Source organism: Choloepus didactylus, chromosome 2 (genome assembly GCF_015220235.1).
Source record: "Choloepus didactylus isolate mChoDid1 chromosome 2, mChoDid1.pri, whole genome shotgun sequence".
NCBI lineage: Eukaryota > Metazoa > Chordata > Mammalia > Pilosa > Megalonychidae > Choloepus > Choloepus didactylus.
In genome coordinates, this window is record NC_051308.1 from 141,123,543 (window position 1) to 141,144,667 (window position 21,125).

Sequence of the window (21,125 nt, forward strand, 5' to 3'; positions counted from 1 at the left end):
GATAACATAAATAAAAAACACAAAATGCAACAAACCTAAAAATGAGAGGTAAACATGGTATTTGTAGAATGATATTCAAAAGAGAGGAACAAATATTCTATCCATGAAGGGAAGCACTATAAATTTATAAGTTTAAAATAGAACTACCTAAATGCACAGGATGGTGAGGAGCGTGGTTGTCTCTGACTTTTTAAAGCACGTAGTTTGTCTCCTTGGGTTATACCATTTTTCATTTCCACATCTTCATCCTCTTCTAAATTATTCTGGAAAAAAAAAATGCATGTTCCACAGGAAAGCCATTCCAAATAATTTTGCCTTGTATGTACTATCTTAATTCATTTCTATGCACTGTGAATCAGCATTGTCCACATACAATCTGTAGGATACTCATCTATTGGTCAGTTAAATATACCAGTCAAAGTTTCAAACCAAAGTAGCAAGGATATGGATGTGGTAGAATTTAAAAGAAGCTATTTATTTGTGACAATGGGCCACAACCAAAGAGACTCTCATGCAGACACACACTTTGGGATATAGTCTAGACAAAGCCTGGCTCAATGGATATAGTCCAATATGTTTCCAGATAGTACCAGGGTGCATTGTTGCAAACTCCATAATTTGTTTACAAAAATAAAAGGTATAAAAAAATTTAGGATATCTACATGGTAACTTACCATCATTTAGCACTAGTAAAAGCAGTCAAGGCCTTTATAGAAGGTGCTAAAAGACTATGCTCACTCGACTGGGAAAGTATATTTCCTGCTGAAATTAGTCCTATAGTTTGAAAACTTAAGTACCATGGTAGGTCTTTTCACATGCCAGCTCACATTTAATGCTTATAACAACTATGCGGGAAGGGCATTGTTAGCCTTAATTTATCGATGGAAAAAAGAGAGGTGCTCACAGAAGTTAAGAAGACTACCCAAGCTCCCTGAACTCTTAATTGCCGAGTTATGATTTTAAAATCAGATATCTTGTTCCCAGAGGCAACGTTCTTTCTAAAACATATGCCACAGCACACTTACATGGCGTCAGTAAAGACTGTGTTTTGCCTGTTTCCTCACCTAAAAAATCAAAGGGCTTATATTTGCTATGACCCCTTCCAGCCACAATAGTTCCCTCCCCTCTTTAAAGCTAGAACTCTTATTTGGTGAGGAATATTTAAGAATATACCTCCCTCAGTTACACTCTAGTCATTTCTGATAGTCATTCCTGGGTCAAAACACCTCTTACCCTCCCACACCCACCCCACCACCACCTATGTTGGGTTACATGGATACATCTGCAGCTCAGTAGGTATATCCTGGGTAGAGAGACCAAACCTCACTACCAGTTTTGAGTTTAAAAAAAAGAAAAAAAAAAAAAAACACATACAAAGCATACAGCAGAAGTGAATGTCCCAGTACAGTCAGCACATAATCATTCATTTACATATTCATTCATCTATTCATTCATTTCAATGAATAGCTATATTGTGCCAGAACTATCCTAAGCACAAAGATGAATAAAACATAACCCTACCTTCAGTAGGAATGGTAGGTACTTTAAAAGACAATTCTAAAACAATAAGGTAGTATAGAGTTTGAGGTAAGATATACATAAATAAAAGAGGGTCCAGGCAGTGGGGTAAGGAGAAGAAATGAGGTTGAAAACTTCCTAGAAGAGGCAATCCCTTAGCTGAATTGTAAAGTAAGAATACAAGTAAAGCAGGAAAAGATCACAAGGATGGTGATCCTGACAAAGGAGAATACCAGCTCAAGAGTCACAAAAACATGGAATCTTAACGCCAGTTTTCTGAGAGGCACAAGCTGACCCTCTAACAAAGTCTCCAAGAATCAGTTATGTCATTCATCTCTGTCTGTGCAACCTCAATGGGGAGGAACTCATTACCACCCAAAGGAACCTGCAGTAATACATTTCTGGAAGGCCTCAAGGCTACGCTTGCTAGTAGGATGGTACCCCTGAAAAGGTGAACTTAGCTTTACCCAGCTACAGCCAGCACTCAATACGCTGGGTTGTTAATACTTTCCTGTACTTGATAGAAGGACCAGAACACAGCCTGAGTCTCCAGAATATGGGGTGGGACCAAGAAAGTCTACAAATCCTCATAAGATTGGCAAGGGGGGCTTCCTGGAGAACCTGACAGGCAGTTTCAATGTCAACTGTGTACCTTTATGGACATTTGAAAGCCAAGGAAGTTTGTTTTTCCCTCCAACTAGAAGGTTCTTTGTGTTCCCAGCTCTGAAAAGCCTTTGGAATTCTGAGGAAAAGTGATTCTCAGCCTAGAATTCTAAATTCAGCCTATCAGTCAAGAGTAAAGGTAGAACAAAGATACAAAAATTTACCTCTCACACAATCTTTCTCAGAAAACTATTATAGGGTATGCTTCAGCAAAAAAGAAAGAAGACAACATGAGATCCAGGAAAATTAGGTATCCAACTGAAGAGTGTGAAGACAAGTCCCAGAATCCAAACTGTGTACTAGGTAGGGGGCTACAGAACAGAAGGAAAGGAGGGATGTCTTCAGGAAAAGAATGGAATCAAAGTTTTCTTGGTGTGTTGTAAGTTCAGAAAAATTTATAGTTGCTTGGCACAACTGTTTTTTCAGGGGAAGGGGGATAACATCATTTTTACCCAAATGTGTAGAAAACTAGGCAAATGAAAAAGACAGTTAACTCCAGGAAAAACAAAGAGAGGTCCAACAAAGAAAAAAATAGTCATAGTGCACTATTAAGCTCCACAGTGAATAATATTTACATAGTAATAATGTATACATTATTTGGTTTTATAAAAAACTATGATATAGCTATATTGGGAAGGTAGCAGCAATAGCAAATTAGGAAAGCTAAATCCTACTACCATAACCAGGAGGCAACAGAAAATGTCAAATACCAATAAATAATAAAATCAACTTAAGCAAAGATTTCAGAAATATGGCAGTGAAAATATTAGCATAGTTTGCTAAGAGGTTCCCCCTTTAGGGGGATCAGGGAATAAGAATTCAACACTTCTAATATTTTTTTTAGCTGTGGTCATATATTAGAAAAATTAACAGTATGTTTTATATTATTGTTACATTACATATTATAGTTAACTTTACATATTTCTCTCTTCCACAATATTGTGAATCTTAAAGGTTAAACCTTTTTTTAAAAATTATGACACATTTCCAACAGGCAGAAAGCAGTAAATAAAAACATTAACAGCCATCCAATCACTTAACTATTCAGATTTAACATACTTTTAAGCTTCTTTTCTTAATGTCACTTAAGTTAAGCACTCTTGCTCTCATAAAGAAAAAGAAAGCATTACATTTGAAGCCCCAGCTCTCAATCTCTAGAGAAGGAAACCACATCTTTCCAAAGATAAAAAAATATATTTTACCATATTGTTTATGATAGAAAACAATAAAATATACATATGCATGAAAAAGAACATTAAAATCACCTAGATACTTACTCTGCCAGTTTGGATATATTTTGTCCCTCAGAAAAGCCATGTTCTTTAATGCAATCTTATGGGGGCCGACTTACTAGTCTTTTGATTATGGAATGTTTTGATTAACTCTTTCCATGGAGATGTGACTCGCCCAACTGTGAGACCTTTGATTGGGTTATTTCCACGCCGGGTGTGGACCCCACCCATTCGGTGTGGGTGTTGATTAGTTCACTGGAGTACTTAAGAGAGCTAAAGAGCCAACACAGAAGCTGATGCTTGGAGATGCAGACAAAAGGACATTTGGAAATGCCAAGCTAAGAGACGAAGCCAAGAGTTTGCCCCAGAGAAGCTAAGAGAGGACCCCCAGATGCTTACAGAGAAATGCTGTGGGAGAAAGAAGCAAGGAAAAACAAGAGCTGAGAGAGGGGAACCCAGAGACATTTTAGAGAAAGCCATTTTGAAACACAACCCAAGAGCAAGGGACCAGCAGATGCCAGCCATGTGCCTTCCCAGCTGACAGAGGTGTTCCAGATGACATCAGCCTTTCTTCAGTGAAAGTATCCTTTTGTTGATGCCTTAGCTTGGACACTTTTATGGCCTTAGAACTGTAAATTTGTAACTTAATAAATCCCCTTTATAAAAACCAATCCATTTCTGGTATTTTGCATAACAGCAACTTCAGCAAACCAGAATACTTACCATCTAAAACAAAACAGGTTAGCTTTCTGGCATATGGTCTTCCAGACTTTTCCCTTTGCTATATATACACATACCCAAAATACTTCTTCCTTGTAAAAAGGGGATTGTTGTGGAGGCAGGGCAAGACGGTGGAGTGGTGAGGTGTACGTTTTAGTTACTCCTCCAGGGAAGTAGGTAGAAAGCCAGGAACTGTGTGGACTGGACACCACAGAGCAATCTGACTTTGGGTATACTTCATACAACACTCTTGAACATGTGGAACAGCTGAGATCAGCGAAATCTGTAAGTTTTCCCGGCCAGGGGACCTGCGCCCCTCCCTGCCAGGCTCAGTCCCATGGGAGGAGGGGCCGTCAGTGCTGGGAATGAGGAGGGAGAACTGCAGTGGTGGCTCTTATAAGAAACTCATTCTACTGATCCAAACTCCAAGCATAGATAGACTGAGACCAGACACCAGAGAATCCGGGAGCAGGCAGCCCTGCGGAGAGGAGATAGGGATAGCAAAAACAGCAAGGAAAACCCAAAAATAAAAGCAGAGACTTTTTGAAGTTCTGCTGAACATAGAAAGGGGAAGGGCAGAGCTTAGGCTGAGTCAGGCTCATATGCAAATCCAGAAGGTGAGTTTCTTTGTCTGAAAAACTGGTTTCTCTGCTTCCTGGAGCATTCCTTAATGGCCCTAATCTCCTTGTCCCTTAGCATTTCAATAGCCCATTACATCTCCAAGGAGGGCCCTTTCCTTTTTTTTTTTTTAATCTTTTTCTCTTTTTCTAAAATGATTACCCTAAGAAGCCCAATACAGAAAGCCTCAAAGACTTGCAATTTGGGCAAGTCAAGACAACAGAGGAAATAAGAGAGCTCTGAAACACAAGGCAATAAGTCCAGTGGCTGAGAAAATGCACTAAACACCACAACTTCCCAAGAAAATGGGGGTGTCCCCTCACAGCCATCTTCCCAGTGGGCAGGGAACACTGTTGCCAGTCGCCGGCCCCACAGCTCAGAGCTGGCCCAGACAACCCAGTGTGATGGGAAGTATTTCCAACTACACATACACACCACAAAACTGGGCATGGACATTAGCCTTCCCTGCACCCTCAGCTGGTTGTCCCAGAGTTGGGAAGGCGGAGCAGTGTGAATTAACACACCCCATTCAGCCATCCTTTCAGCAGACTGGGAATGTCCCTACACAGCCCAGCAGCCCATAACTGCCCTGGGGGGACGGCACTCACCTGTGACATAGCACAGTCATCCCTCAACAGAGGACCTGGAGGTGCATGGCCTGGAAGAGGGACCCACGCGCAAGTCTCAGGGGCCATACACCAATACCAAGGCCTTGTGGGTCAGCGGCAGAGACAAACTGTGGCAGGACTGAACTGAAGGATTAGACTATTGCAGCAGCTTTAACTCTCCAGGAACACCAGGGAGATTTGATTGTTAGAGACACCCCTCCTCCCTGACCACCCAGACACACACCCCATATTCGGGGCAGGCAACACCAACTACACACACAAGCTTGGCACACCAATTGGACCCCACAAGATACACACCCCCACTCACCACAAAGACAAAGCGGGGGAGAACTGGCTTGAGGAGAACAGGTGGCTCATGGACGCCACCTGCTGGTTAGTTAGAGAAAGTGCACACCACGAAGCTGTGGTCTGACAAATTAGAGATAAGGGTTTAATCGGTCTACAAATCCTAAAAGAACCCTATTATCAAGTTAAGCAAATGCCAAGAGGCCAAAAACAACAGAAAATTTTAAAGCATATGAAAAAAACAGACAATATGGATAACCCAAGCCCAAGCACCCAAATCAAAATATCAGAGGAGACACAGTACTTGGAGCAATTAATCAAAGAACTAAAGACGAACAACGAGACCATGGCACAGGATATACAGGACACGAAGAAGAGCATGGCACAGGATATAAAGGACATCAAGAAGACCTGAGAAGAACATAAAGAAGAGTAAATAAAAAAATAGACGATCTTTTGGAAATTAAAGAAACTGATGACCAAATTCAAAAGATTTGGATGCTAATAGTTCAAGACTAGAGGAAGTTGAACAACGAATCAGTGATCTGGAAGAAGACAGAACGGAAAATGAAAGAACAAAAGAAAGAATGGGGAAAAAAATAAAAGTATCGAGATGGACCTCAGGGATATGATACAGAATTTAAAACATCCAAATATAGATTCATTGGTATTCCAGAAGGGGAAGAGAAGGGTAAAGGTCTAGGAAGAGTATTCAAACAAATTGTTGGGGAAAACTTCCCAAATCTTCTAAACACCATAAATACACAAATCATAAATGCCCAGCGAACTCCAAATAGAATAAATCCAAATAAACCCACTCCAAGACACATTCTGATCACACTGTCAAATACAGAAGAGAAGGAGTGAGTTCTGAAAGCAGCAAGAGAAAAGCAATTCACCACATACAAAGGAAACAGCATAAGACTAAGTAGTGACTACTCAGCAGCCACCATGGAGATGAGAAGGCAGTGGCAAGACATATTTAAAATTATGAGTGAGAAAAATTGTCAACCAAGAATTCTTTATCCAGCAAAGCTCTCCTTCAAATTTGAGAGAGAGCTTAAATTTTTCACAAACAAATGCGGAGAGAATTTGTTAACAAGAGACCTGCCCTACTTGAGATACTAAAGGGAGCCCTATCGACAGAGAAATAAAGAAAGGAGAGAGAGAGATGGAGAAAGGTTCAGTACTAAAGAGATTCAGTATGGGTATGTTAAAGGACATTAATAGAGAGAGGGAAAAAATATATATGACAAACAAACCAAAGGATAAGATGGCTGAGTCAAGAAATGCCTTCACGGTAATAACATTGAATGTAAATGGATTAAACTCCCCAATTAAAAGATACAGATTTGCAGAATGGATCAAAAAAAAAAATGAACCATCAATATGTTGCATAAAAGAGACTCATCTTAGACACAGGGACACAAAGAAATTGAAAGTAAAAGGATGGAAAAAAATATTTCATGCAAGCTACAGCCAGAAGAAAGCAGGAGTAGCAATATTAATCTCAGATAAAATAGACTTTAAATGCAAGGATATTATGAGAGACAAAGAAGGCCACTACATACTAACAAAAGGGGCAATTCAACAAGAGGAAATAACAATGATAAATGTTTCTGCACCCAGTCATGGTGCCATTCAATACATGAGAGAAACACTGGCAAAACCAAAGGAAGCAATTGATGTTTCCACAATAATTGTGGGAGACTTCAACACATCACTCTCTCCTATAGATAGATCAACCAGACAGAAGACCAATAAGGAAACTGAAAACCTAAACAATCTGATAAATGAATTGGATTTAAGACATATATAGAACATTACATCCCAAATTACCAGGATACACATTCTTCTCTAGTGCTCACGGAACTGTCTACAGAATAGATCATATGCTGGGACATAAAACAAGCCTCAATAAATTTAAAAAAAATTGAAATTATTCAAAGCACATTCTCTGACCACAATGGAATACAATTAGAAGTCAATAACCATCAGAGACTTAGAAAATTCACAAATACCTGGAGGTTAAACAGCACGCTCCTAAACAATCAGTGGGTTAAAGAAGAAATAGCAAGAGAAATTGCTAAATATAGAGAGACAAATGAAAATGAGAACACAACATACCAAAACCTATGGGATGCAGCAAAAGCAGTACCGAGGGGGAAATTTATAGCACTAAATGCATGTATTAAAAAGGAAGAAAGAGCCAAAATCGAAGAACTAATGGATCAACTGAAGAAGCTAGAAAATGAATAGCAAACCAATCCTAAACCAAGTAGAAGAAAAGAAATAACAAGGATTAAAGCAGACATAAATGACACAGAGAAGAAAAAACAAGAGAGGATAAATAACACCAAAAGTTGGTTCTTTGAGAAGATCAACAAGATTGACAGGCCCCTAGCTAGACTGACAAAATCAAAAAGAGAGAAGACCCATATAAACAAAATAATGAATGAGAAAGGTGACATTACTGCGGATCCCGAAGAAATTTAAAAAAAATCATAAGAGGATACTATGAACAACTGTATGCCAACAAACTGGATAATGTAGAGGAAATGGACAATTTCCTGGAAACACACGAACAACCTAGTCTGACCAGAGAAGAAATATAAGACCTCAAGCAACCCATCACAAGCAAAGAGATCCAATCAGTCATCAAAAAGCTTCCCACAAATAAATGCCCAGGGCCAGATGTCTTCACAGGGGAATTCTACCAAACTTTCCAAAAAGAACTGACACTAATCTTATGTGAACGCTTTCAAAACATCGAAGAAAATGGAACACTACCTAACTCATTTTATGAAGCTAACATCAATCTAATACCAGGCAAAGATGCTACAAAAAAGAAAACCTACAGGCCTATCTCCCTAATGAATATAGATGCAAAAATTCTCAACAAAATACTTGCAAATTGAATCCAAAGACACATTAAAAAGTCACACACCTTGACCAAGTGGGATTCATTCCAGGCATGCAAGTATGGTTCAACGTAAGAAAATCAATCAATGTATTACAACACATTAACAAATCAAAAGAGAAAAATCAAATGATCATCTCAATAGATGCTGAAAAAGCATTCGACAAAATCCAACATCCCTTTTTGATAAAAACACTTCAAAAGGTAGGAATTGAAGGAAACTTCCTCAATATAATAAAGAGCATATATGAAAAACCCACAGCCAGCATAGTACTCAATGGTGAGAGACTGAAAGCCTTCCCTCTAAGATCGAGAACAAGACAAGGATGCCCGCTGTCACCACTGTTATTCAACATTGTGCTGGAAGTGCTAGCCAGGGCAATCCGGCAAGACAAAGAAATAAAAGGCATCCAAACTGGAAAAGAAGAAGTAAAACTGTCATGTTTGCAAATGATATGATCTTATATCTGGAAAACCCCAAGAAATCGACAATACAGCTACTAGAGCTAATAAACAAATTTAGCAAAGTAGCGGGATACAAGATTAATGCACATAAGTGAGGAATGTTTCTACATGCTAGAAATGAACACACTGAAGAGACACTCAAGAAAAAGACACCATTTTCAATAGCAACTAAAAAAATCAAGTACCTAGAAATAAACTTAACCAAAGATGTAAACGACCTATACAAAGAAAACTACATAATTCTATGAAAAGAAATAGAAGGGGACCTTAAAAGATGGAAAAATATTCCATGTTCATGGATAGGAAGGCTGAATGTCATTAAGATGTCAATTCTACCCAAACTCATCTACAGATTCAATGCAATCCCAATCAAAATTCCAAAACCTACTTTGAAGACTTGGGAAAGCTAGTAATTAAATTTATTTGGAAAGGGAAGATGCCTCGTATTGCTAAAGACACTCTAAAAAAGAAAAATGAAGTGAGAGGACTTACACTCCCTGACTTTGAAGCCTATTATAAAGCCACAGTTGTCAAAATACCATGGTACTGGCACAAAGACAGACATATTTATCAATGGAATCAAATTGAGAATTTGGAGATAGACCCCCAGATCTATGGCTGACTGATCTTTGATAAGGCCCCTGAAGCCACTGAAATGGGACATAACAGTCTTTTCAACAAATGGACTGGGAGAGTTGGATATCCATATCCAAAAGAATGAACAAGGACCCCCACCTCACACCCTACACAAAAATTAACTCAAAGTGGATCAAAGATCTCAATATAAAAGACAGTACCATAAAACTCCTAGAAGATAATGTAGGGAAACATCTTCAAGACCTTGTATTAGGCGGCCACTTCCTAGACTTTACACCCAAAGCACAAGCAACAAAATTAAAAATAGATAAATGGGAACTCCTCAAGCTTAGAAGTTTCTGTACCTCAAAGGAAGTTGTCAAAAAGGTGAAGAGGCAGCCAACTCAATGGAAAGAAATTTTTGGAAACCATGTATCTGACAAAAGACTGATATCTTGCATATATAAAGAAATCCTACAACTCAATGACGATAGTACAGATAGCCCAATTATAAAATGGGCAAAGGATATGAAAAGACAGTTTTTTGAAGAGGAAATACAAATGGCCAAGAAACACATGAAAAAATGTTCAGCTTCACTAGCTATTAGAGAGATGCAAATTAAGACCACAATGAGATACCATCTCACACCAATTAAAATGGCTGCCATTAAGCAAACAGGAAACTACAAATGCTGGAGAGGATGTGGAGAAACTGGAACTCTTATTCATTGTTGGTGGGACTGTATAATGGTTCAGCCACCTGGAATTCAGTCTGGCAGTTCCTTAGAAAGCTAGATATAGAATTACCCTTCGATCCAGCAATTGCACTTCTTGGTATATGCTCGGAAGATCTGAAAGCAGTGACATGAACACACATCTGCACACCAATGTTCATAGCTTCATTATTCACAATTGCCAAGAGATGGAAACAAGCCAAATGTCCTTCAGCAGATGAGTGGATAAATAAAATGTGTTATAGATACATGATGGACTACTACATGGTAGTAAGAAGGAACGATCTCGTGAAACATATGACAACATGGATGAACCTTGAAGACATAATGCTGAGCTAAATAAGCCAGGCACAAAAAGAGAAATATTATATGCTACTACTAATGTGAACATTGAAAAATGTAAAACAAATGGTTTACAATGTAGAATGCAGGGGAACTAGTGATACAGAGCAATTAAGGAAGAGGGAACGATAATCCAATAAGAACAGATAGGCTATTGTGGGTAAATTTAACATTTTGGGAATGCCCAGGAATGACTATGGTCTGTTAATTTCTGATGGGTATAGTAGGAACAAGTTCATAGAAATGTTGCCTTATTGGGTTACATTCTTGGGGTAGAGTAGGAACATGTTGGAAGTAAAGTGGTTATCTTGAAAAAAAAAAAGAGTGATTGTATATGCTACATTATAACTTTCTTTTTTCATGTAAATATACTTATATTGTGAAACAGTTTCAGAGCAAATAAAAAAGACCTCTACATTATCACTATTAATGGCTCCATAAAATTTCATGGAATGGATATGCCAAATTTTATTTACCAAGTTTGGGCTGTTTTCTGTCTTTCATCACTATAAACAGCTCCCACTAACATCCGCCTATACTCACATGGTCTTTGAACACTGTCCTTTTATTGCTTCAAGATAAATTCATAGAAGTGGAATTGCTAAATACATTTTAAAGTCTTCTGACAGATGGGATCAAATTGCCCTCCAGAAAGTCTCTATCACTTTAAACTCCAACTAGACATACTTAAGACCTTCTTTTCCCTAAATATGACTTTGTATGCATTGTAGGATCTCCTAATAAATACAAGTCTTAGTTATAGTTGCCTTGTGGGCATTTCTTTAATCCATACAACTTGATAGAATCTCATCATTTGAATTTGTGTTTAAATTTCTAGGGAAGTAGAATATTTATTTTTGCCAGCTGTGAGGTCCCCCCCCCCCTTTTTTGTACATGCATGGCATTTCCATATTGGTTTCTAACATTCCTTTACACAGAAAACCCTCATCACATATGTCACAAAATTTCCTCCTAGTTGGTTACTGTGAGGAGAATGAATTGAAGAAGGTCAAAACTGGACATGGAGGAACACAGTTAGGCAGCTACTGCAGAGGACTGGTGAGAGGTTAGAGATTGGACTAGGGTTTGGGAAACTGCTTAGAAGCAAGACCTGGGGAAGAGGAAAGGAGGGAAATGGATAGGTCTGAAGAAATCTATCAAAATATGAACCATGTTATTTTGTTTGTCTCAACCTATGGTCACTTATTTTATTTCTGTGGCTATTCTGTGATTTAGAATTGTAAGGACTAAGAGGTATAGAACACATAGCCTTCTACCTCTTGACAAAAATAGTTAACACATTTTACTCAAAAGAAGTTTAAATTTAATTACAGAACTGACACTAAAAAGCTATACAGGAAAAAACTTTGGCCTCCTGAAATACTGAATATGACACAAAGACATAAATATAACTAAGACTTGTATTTATTAGGGGATCCTACAATGCATACAAAGTCATAAGCACCAGTGAAAGGGAAAAAAGTTTATTAGAAAAAAGTTCCCATAATCATGAAGTATGAATCAATCCCATGAATTGGTGGACCTGGAACAATTTAAATACTTTTTTTATGAAGTGCTGTTAGGTTTCATTCTTTTATATTCAATTCATTCCTCCTGATGACTGAAGAACACTAATGACTGCATTCACAAATGAGGACTGTGGAGAACCTAACCCTGACAGCCCTTCTGCTCTTGGGCTCCAGCCCCTTACCCCACAGGGTCCCAATGCAGAACCTCTCCCTCTTGCCCTGAGCTGGTCAGGAAGATGCAGATTCCCTGAAAACTACTGAAAAACCACAAAGCCACATGAGCAAAAGTGAGGAAGCCTACTCCTGGGAAGATCCTCATATCTTTGCTCCCCAAAAGAGAAAGGTTTGCTCTCAGACTCCCTGCTGCCCTTTGGAGGGTCTGTGTACTAACAGCCTTTCTTTTGGTGACCAGCTTACCTTACATAAAGGCAGGAAAGCGAGCAAACTAAAATATATTAAAAAAATGCTGTTGTCAAAAATACATTATTTACAGATGATGATTTAGCTAAAGAACAAATAATAAGGTAAACCATGAAGATTCATTTTATTCCATTAGTTGTTCTTCATATAAACACAAGATGAAAACCAAAATAAAATAAGTTGTGTCCACAGAATTCAGTTGGATAAAGTAATTACTGACTAACACATCAATAAAATGGGGCACAGGAAGCTACTGGGAGGACCAGTGGTGTGTGCCATTAAGAAAAGATTTATTAGATAAAATAAAGCACCCTAGGGAGTAAAAATGGAGGCACTAAAATAGAAAAGTGATATAAAAGGAGAGCCTGAAATAGAAACTTGAGTAAAAATAGAAGTCAAAGGATTGGAAGATAAAGATGAAGATGAATTTTTAGCAGATTTAAATAACTGGCTAGGAAAAGTGGCTAGCTCATCTTTAAAGTTCTTTTTAGTTCTCAGATGTTGAAACTATGAGATTAAAAGTCTGGGAAAGTTGTGAGACATGCAACTAAGTGAATGGATCTTAAGGACAGCATTTTGAGTGAAATAAGCCAGAACTGAAAAGACAAACATTATAACGCATCACTAATAACTATAATGTGCAAACTCTGAGAATTGAATCTTAGAGCACAGGTTATCAGAGAAAGGCTTATTGAAAAAGTCCCTACATTGTAAGCTCTTACAGCAGTCACTATTCCTGAGTTGTAATGGCTATCTCTAAATTCTGAGATGTTGAGCTCTTTGTGCCTAACCTGGTCAGTCCCTGAAACTAAATCAGACGAAAGGGTAAAGGACGATACTGACTGTGCTTTAAAACTTCAACTTCTGTGTGAGACCAAAGGAAGAGATGTTTATTTGTTGCAAAATCTATTATTTTCTTTAGCACACTAAGTAATTTTTACAGTCAGTTTATTCAAACACCATAATTACATGGAAGTTTGAATAGGAAATGAGATCAGGTTGGTTTGTACAGGTTAGTGTGAAACCCCAATACATCCCAAAGTAATTTGGGCAGAAAATTAAAAAGTATTTGCAAAGCCCCTATGAGGGACTGGGGAAAAATGTGAGATATTAAACTTCCCCACCTGGGGAATTACTGATATTCCCACAAGCATTGGGGACTGCCAATTTAGAAGGCCAAGCCCTCAATCCTGCCCTTGTGAAGCTTGTTACTGCAAAGGAGATCTAACCTTACCTATAATTGTGCTTAAGAGTCTCCCTCAGAGAACCTCCTTGATGTGGTCTCTCTCTCCCTAAGCCCATTTGGCAGGTAAACTCACTACCCTCCTCACTACGTGGCACATGACTCCCAGGGGTGTAAATCTCCCTGGCAATGTGGGACTTGACTCTGGGGCATGAGCCTGGACCCAGCACTGTAGGATTGAGAAAGTCTTCTTGACCATAAGGGGGAAGAGAAATGAAAGAAAATAAAGTTTCAGTGGCTGGGAGATTTCAAATGGAGTAGAGAGGTCATTTTGGAGGTTATTCTTATGCAATATATAGATATCCCTTTTTAGTTTTTAGTGTATTGGAATAGCTAGAAGGAAATATCTGAAACTGTTGAACTGTAACTCAGTAGCCTTCATTCTTGAAGATGACTATAACTATATAGCTTACACAGTGTGACTATGATTGTGAAAACTTTGTGGCTCACACTCCCTTTATCCAGTGTATAGAAAGATGAGTAGAAAAATGGGAATAAAAATTAAATGAACAATGGGGGGAATGAGGGGACATGGGGATGTTTTGGGTGTTCTTTTTTACTTGTATTTTTATTCTTATTCTTTTTTTTTTTTTGGAATAATGAAAATGTTTAAAAATTGTGGTGATGCACAACTATATGATGGTACTGTGAACAACTGATTGTGCACTGTGGATGATTGTAGGGTATGTAAATATATCTCAATAAAACTGAATTGAAGAAAAAAAATTCAGGGACAGGCAAAGGTACCATTTTCATAATAAGCTGCTTCAGAACAATAGAAAGTTTGGATTTATCTGAGCCTCTCAAGTGCCTTCTCTCCTTCCTTGCGCCCACTGCCTTGGCTCAGATGTTTATCACCTGGACCACTCCACCATCACCAACTTCCCAGCCTTCCACCCCAGCCCCATATCTCCCTCAGCTCATCTTCCACACCACAGCCAGAGTCATCTCCCCAAAATGAGAATCTCTGTACCATTTAACAGCTTCCAGCAGATTCCCCACAGCATTCAGACTAGAACTGAAATGCCTTAGTGGTCCTCAGAGGAGAAAGAAAAGTGCTTAAAAGTAGGGCCTCAGAGAGTAATTTTTATTTCACAGATTTTTCTAAGATGCACCCTGCTCATGATTATTTGTAAGAAGTAAAGGATCTTCTAAATCAGTGTCTCAAAGATGAAACTGAAGCACTACATTCTTGTTTACTTGATTGTCAATTTATGTGAATGGGCTGAACATTAGCAGCACCTGTATCTAATTAATATCTCTAAGTCAAAAGCATCGACTAATTGGTGTGCTAATACTGGACTACCATCCTAAAAAAGAAAAGGTAAAAACAGGATGGGATGGCTAAGGTTATATTCAAAATTATCTTATGTGATGGATCAAAGCCACACCGAAGACCTCATGGAGAGGCAGCAGGGTACACCCAGAGGCCTGGAGGTCGGGTGGCAGAGTGCCTGGGTTCAAATGCCAGCTCTGTCATTTTCTTCCTGGATGGCCTTGAGCAGGTGGTTTAACTTTCTCTTCCTCAGTTTTGTCATCTGTAGAATGGGCATAGTGATAGTGCCTATTTTATATGGCTGATGTATGGTTAAAAGGGTTCATACGTGCAAAGTGCTTAGGAGAGTGTCTAGCACCTAAACTCTTCATTTAACAACTTAAATATGTGCACCTTAAGTAAGGTGCTTAAAATTCCATCTTCTTTAATAATGCCAATCTATAACAGAGGCCGAATGTCAAAAGGAGCACATACTGATGTTATTATGCTTCCTATGAAACAGTAAGCTTTTTTTCTTTCATTCAAGCAATATTTTGTAAGGCCCTGTGGGGTTGGAATAGTATGAGGGCAGATGTAGATCCCTGCCTGAAGAAGCAATAAGGACCACAGAGGAAAAGTATACTGTGAGATAGGAGCACAGAGCAGGGAGCCTACCTAGACCACAGGATGGGCTGGGTCTTACGCCCCCCTGTATATTTCATAGCTCCTAGCCCAGCACCAAACAGCAGGCTCAATAAAGGCAAAGATTCTATTTTTAAAAGATTTCTCATAACTCTAAGTAGGCTAAGGAAACTTAGTAAGGGCACAGACCCATCCATTACCAAGACCTGCATCATTCTGGTTATTCATACTTTTGTTTATTTTCCTTTCACACACCTCCTGAGTGCTGAAAAATCTTGTATTCAAATCCTCCAAGTCAGAGTTTCCTAAAAACCACTCACAGGCAAATTCCTATAAAAAAATTTGGTATCTCTGCTTTCAATCTGACTTTACATCAAAAATTCTAACTACTTGAGGAATTCTCCTTATTTGCACTTTCTTTATGCACAATCTAAATTAAATCCAGAATTTTAATGGCATTTTATCCCCAACATTGATTTGGAACATGAAACACATTAAAATCCCTGCAGCAATCTCAACTTATTTTCTCATTTGTAATTCACAAGAACAATAAAGATATCATTAACTCTCTTCAGCTCACTTTTCCGTAAACTACTCCCTATATGTGGAACTGGCACCACATAAGAACAGTAAGAAAAGTGCTAGAAGAGTTGCATAAAGCATTACCTAACTATAAACTGGTCCAAAAGCCATGTACAAGTCATTATAGAAAACACTATCCACACCACCAGTCTCGGGCATTTCCGGATTATTTCATTTCTGTCATCTAATTTCAGAAACAATAGCACTTATGAATGGCTAGAGGAGAAACAGCCCAACATCTGATTACATGCTCATACTTAAAACTGACTTATTTCTAATTATTATTTTAAATTCCTTACCTTTCCAGTGATAAATGTTAATTACTCTTAAGTTCAACAAATTGAGGTCTGAAAAGAATATGAGAATGAAATGTTCTACCTATCAGATGTTAATTGAATATAGATTATAATAGAGAAAGCATTACTTTCCTTTAAGCTAAACATGTTTCTAAGATATGGGAATAAATTTTATGTTTGCCTTTTCAGAAGTCATCACTCAAAGCCCTATTTATTTGAACTCAACTTCGGAAGGAAATGCTGATTAGAGCAAGAAAGTGTTCTCACTTAGCTACATTAGCACATTAAAATATTAATGCACACCCCCTTTCTTTGCTTTTATTAGGCCAGACTGCAACACAGAGACAAGAAAAAGTCAACAAAGGCTCTGAACATCAGCATGACTTTGACTAAGATTTTCATTTCATCAGGACCAATGACTCAGACAAGTAAACTTAGTCACTTCAACAGTGGCTGCCCTGGAGCATTTACTGCAGGGTTTAAACATCAGTTCCTTTGTCCTTAGAAGAAAACTCACTCTCCCTGTCTCCAAGCACCCTGGTCTTTTTTCTTGACTTAAGAGACCTTTTTGGGATCCCAACTGTTGACCTGAGAGAGAGTTACAATGCACTCCTTCCATTTTATATTCCTTGAAGGCTAAGCCTGAGCCAGGGTATTTTGTTCAAGGCTCCTGGGATCTAACAAGTCACTGTCTAATAAAAAGCAAATTGGCACTTGCTGCATAAATATTTTTTTACAGCTCTTTTCAGTCATTTGGGAACATAAACATATAAGCTAGGTGCTTAGCTTCACCTCAGGTGTAATGTTGTGGAAAGAACTAAACTAGGAGTTAGACACCCCACACTAAGAGTTCTCACGCTGGCCCCATGACGAAACAACTCTGTGACCTCGGGCAAGTCACAAATTTTCAGTTGCTTCTATCTCCAAAAATGCCCATGATCCTAATTCTTAGTAAGTCTATTTCCACTGTTAATCAGAAGTAGCAGGGTATAATAGAAAAAAAAACACACAGTTTGGAATCAACAAATTTGAATTGATTCATGTTTCTAGCAATGAAACCAGAACATCTCTGAATGCAATTTCCTTATCTATAAAATGGAGACAACATTACCTAACTCACCAGGTACTCATGAAGATTAAATCAGATAAGGTATATCAAGTGTTTAAAATGGTTTGCTTATAGCAGAAACTCAATTAAAAAGCTGTCGCTAATTAGGTTTTGACACTGAGCTTACTTGAAAAATCAGAATGAATCTGAGATTTTCAAAGTACCAATGGTGGTTTGTACTATTTCTTCAATTGTCAGATTAAAGTTTTTCTTCTTAATATCTATTTCCATTTTCAAATAGAAAGTGTGCTTTTCTATTTCCATTTTGTAAATACTCTCCACACCAGTAACTTCCTTTATAACTGTAGTCCTTAAGTTACAGCTTTTTTCTTTTTGAAGGCAATTGCTTTCTTTGCTCTGGTTCTTCCTTTATAGGTGGATGACTCCACCCACACCTAAAATTTCGTACTCTTAGTTCCTCAGAGAACAGACACTTCCATATTATATGTGTTCAATAGGAAAACAAAGAAATGCAGAACTTGAGTCTAAGGAGATATGATAATCTTTCTGGAGGAAACTCACCTCTCCAAATCTTTCCACGTTTTGTATTTTAGTTAAGTTTCCACTAATAGACATGTCGTCCAAGCTAGAAAGAATTTTGTTAATACTTCCATCACTGGATGTTCTATTTTTTAGTTTGGATGTGAAAATGTCTCCTTGGACCCACAATGATGCTTGTTTTCTGTAAAAAGGAGAGAAAACAAAATATTCATTAAAATAAACCACTATATCCCTCAGAAGTACGATGTCTTAGAGATAAAAAGATTAGCAAACAAATATTTACATATCAGACTAGAAAGATAATGAGATCTTAGAATAAGGAAAAATGAAGTCCCTTTCTAAAAATCAAAATAAATTTTAAAGTTCTGTATTAAAAACAAATACCCATCTTCCAACATAAGTATAAGTAACCAGGCATGGGTTGACTGTTGGGTTCCTCAAATGCTCAGAACTCAAAGACAGATGCTTTGGACTCAAAGACACCAATAAAGGAACTTAAGTATTAAGCACATAATTGTGTGTGGCACCATGAAAGTCCCTAAACAAATAACTTTAGAAATCCAATCTTAACAATGTAAAAGCAAACTGCATAGCCACAATTCGATTTCCCTTGAGGTGGAATGGGGAGTTATTGCTTAATGGGTTCAGAGGTTCTGATTTGTGTGATTTGGGTAATGGGTAGCGGTGATGGTAGTACAACATTGTGAATGTAATTAATAGCACTGAATTGTTCACTTAAAAATGGAAAAATTTTTGTTATATATGTATTACCACAATAAAAGTTAAAAAAAAAAAAATTAAAAAAAAAAAAGGATAAACAACAAAAATCCTCCCTGAGCTGTATCAAGGGGCCTCAGGGACAGGAATCTATTTCTCCTTTCAAATGAAGTTTATTCTCAAATTAGAACTTTGTTGTTTAAGGTTAAATATAAAACATCTTAAAGAAAAATTACAGTAATCTGCTTAAATTATAGAAAAAGTTTACATGCAATTCCACATCCAGGTGTCATCCTACAGAAATACACACTTGTATACAAAATATTAAAAATGCTTATTTCAGTATTATTTGTAATAGTATAATATTGGAGGTAACCCAATAGAAAATCAGTCCATTAAGTTACAATAGAAGCATTCTGTGAAATATTAGGTAGCCACCGAAAAGCCTGAGGTGTACCTAATTGGTTACAGGGAAGAATGGCCATGAAATGTGGCATTAGTGAATGAAAAATACCAGTGGTAAGAGTATGGAAAGTGTGATCCCGTTTTTGGAAAAAAAATTTAAGAGAAGATAGAGGAGACATTAAACCATTAACTAAAACATCGCAGTTGTCTAGAATAGTATACATCAAAATACTAACTAGTCACTCCTGAGAACAGGGACACTTAAGCTTTCTATGGTATAAGATCCACTGTTTGATTTTTAGAAACAAAAACAAACAAACAAAAAAACATATTGTGGCCATTTGCTTTTATAAAAAATAAGTGATCTAAAAGCAAACAAGGATAAAAGCAGAACAACGCTAAAGTTAAGTATGAAAAGGAACCTTTAAAGTTATCATAAAGGCAGACAGCACATCATTATATTGTTTTAACAGCAGTACTCATAAAGCACCTTTAGAAGTCAATAGAGTAAATGCCAGAATATTAACTGCATAGATGGGACTGGATGTTTGGGAGACTTTGATTTATATATATATATAATATTCTACCCTACTTCCCAACAAGAAGTATTTTTTTCTTTTACTTTTTACCTATTTTTTCAGCATTTTCTAAATCAAACAAAGGAGAAAAACAAATATCTTTAGATCCAATATCTGCGACAGCCAGTATAGAGGCTCTAGATATAAAACATGTTGTCCACATATAAGACTAACTTACCATTTCTAGCATTGTTCTAAAGTTTATACTAATTTAAATTATCTTAAGAAACATCCAGTATATTTCTAAATAAATTAAATTTTAAAAACAAAAATCTGGTGAGTTTTTAAATATATGAATAAGATAAAAATTCCAGAAACCTACTCATGCGAATGCACTAGGGAGAATGGCAGTATCTGCCTTCTATCACGGCAGAAGGTCCTTTTTAGAAGCAGACCACTGAGAAGTAGAATCTGAGTTTATGGTATGAAAATTCATGAGGTACTGAGTCACATTTAATTTTTTTTTATCAGTTATAAAAATATGTATTCAAAACAAACTCTTCTTTACATTTCCCTCCTTTGTATAAATCTTTATAAAACTATGGAATAACCTCCCTTATATTTTGCATCTTCAAAAATTCTTGCTTTAATTTGTTTTATCCGTCTTTCTACTTAATGCTACCCCTCATTTGATGCTTGAATCTTAAAACCTCCGAAGTATAGTAAACAAACAGCATAGTCCTTGGTACAGAATGAGTGGTTCAAAAAATAATTATTCGATTCATAAATGATGTCTTGGGCCTCTGGTCAAAACTTCCAGTATGAAGAACTCACTATTTCACAGGAAGAGCAGATTCACCTCTGTCACAGTGAGAAATTCAGTTAAATGAAACATATGGAAGGGATAAGGATATATGAATAAAAGAAAACCTGTCCCTCAAGAAGTTCCAGTTTAGCCTGAGAAAGTAAACAACAGAAATCCAGCATTATAGGACTTGTGTCCAAGATTTACATAGAATGCTAGAAGGGGCCCCTGTCTTGACCTGAAGGAATCAGAGAAGTTTCCCAAGAATCTTGAAGTATCTAGTAAGATAAGCAGGACTAAGCCAGCAAATTCCCAAATCAGAGAAAACAAGAAGGCTGAAGAAATAGTGATATCATAGAACAAAGTATATTTGGGAAACTGGGATTGTTGGATTTAGACAAA

General features: G+C 37.4%; 1 protein-coding gene across 3 annotated transcripts in view; it reads right to left on the reverse strand.

Moving 5' to 3' along the window:
- Positions 1–21,125, reverse strand: part of CDC14A (cell division cycle 14A) — a 187,645-nt gene that overhangs the window by 25,756 nt on the left and 140,764 nt on the right. For all 3 annotated transcript variants that reach the window (XM_037826540.1, XM_037826539.1, XM_037826538.1), the window contains exons 11-12: positions 18,300–18,459; positions 148–263 (exon numbers count right to left, since the gene is read on the reverse strand). In XM_037826540.1, the coding sequence (XP_037682468.1) occupies positions 148–263; positions 18,300–18,459 (276 nt within the window). The remainder of the gene's footprint in view (positions 1–147; positions 264–18,299; positions 18,460–21,125) is intronic.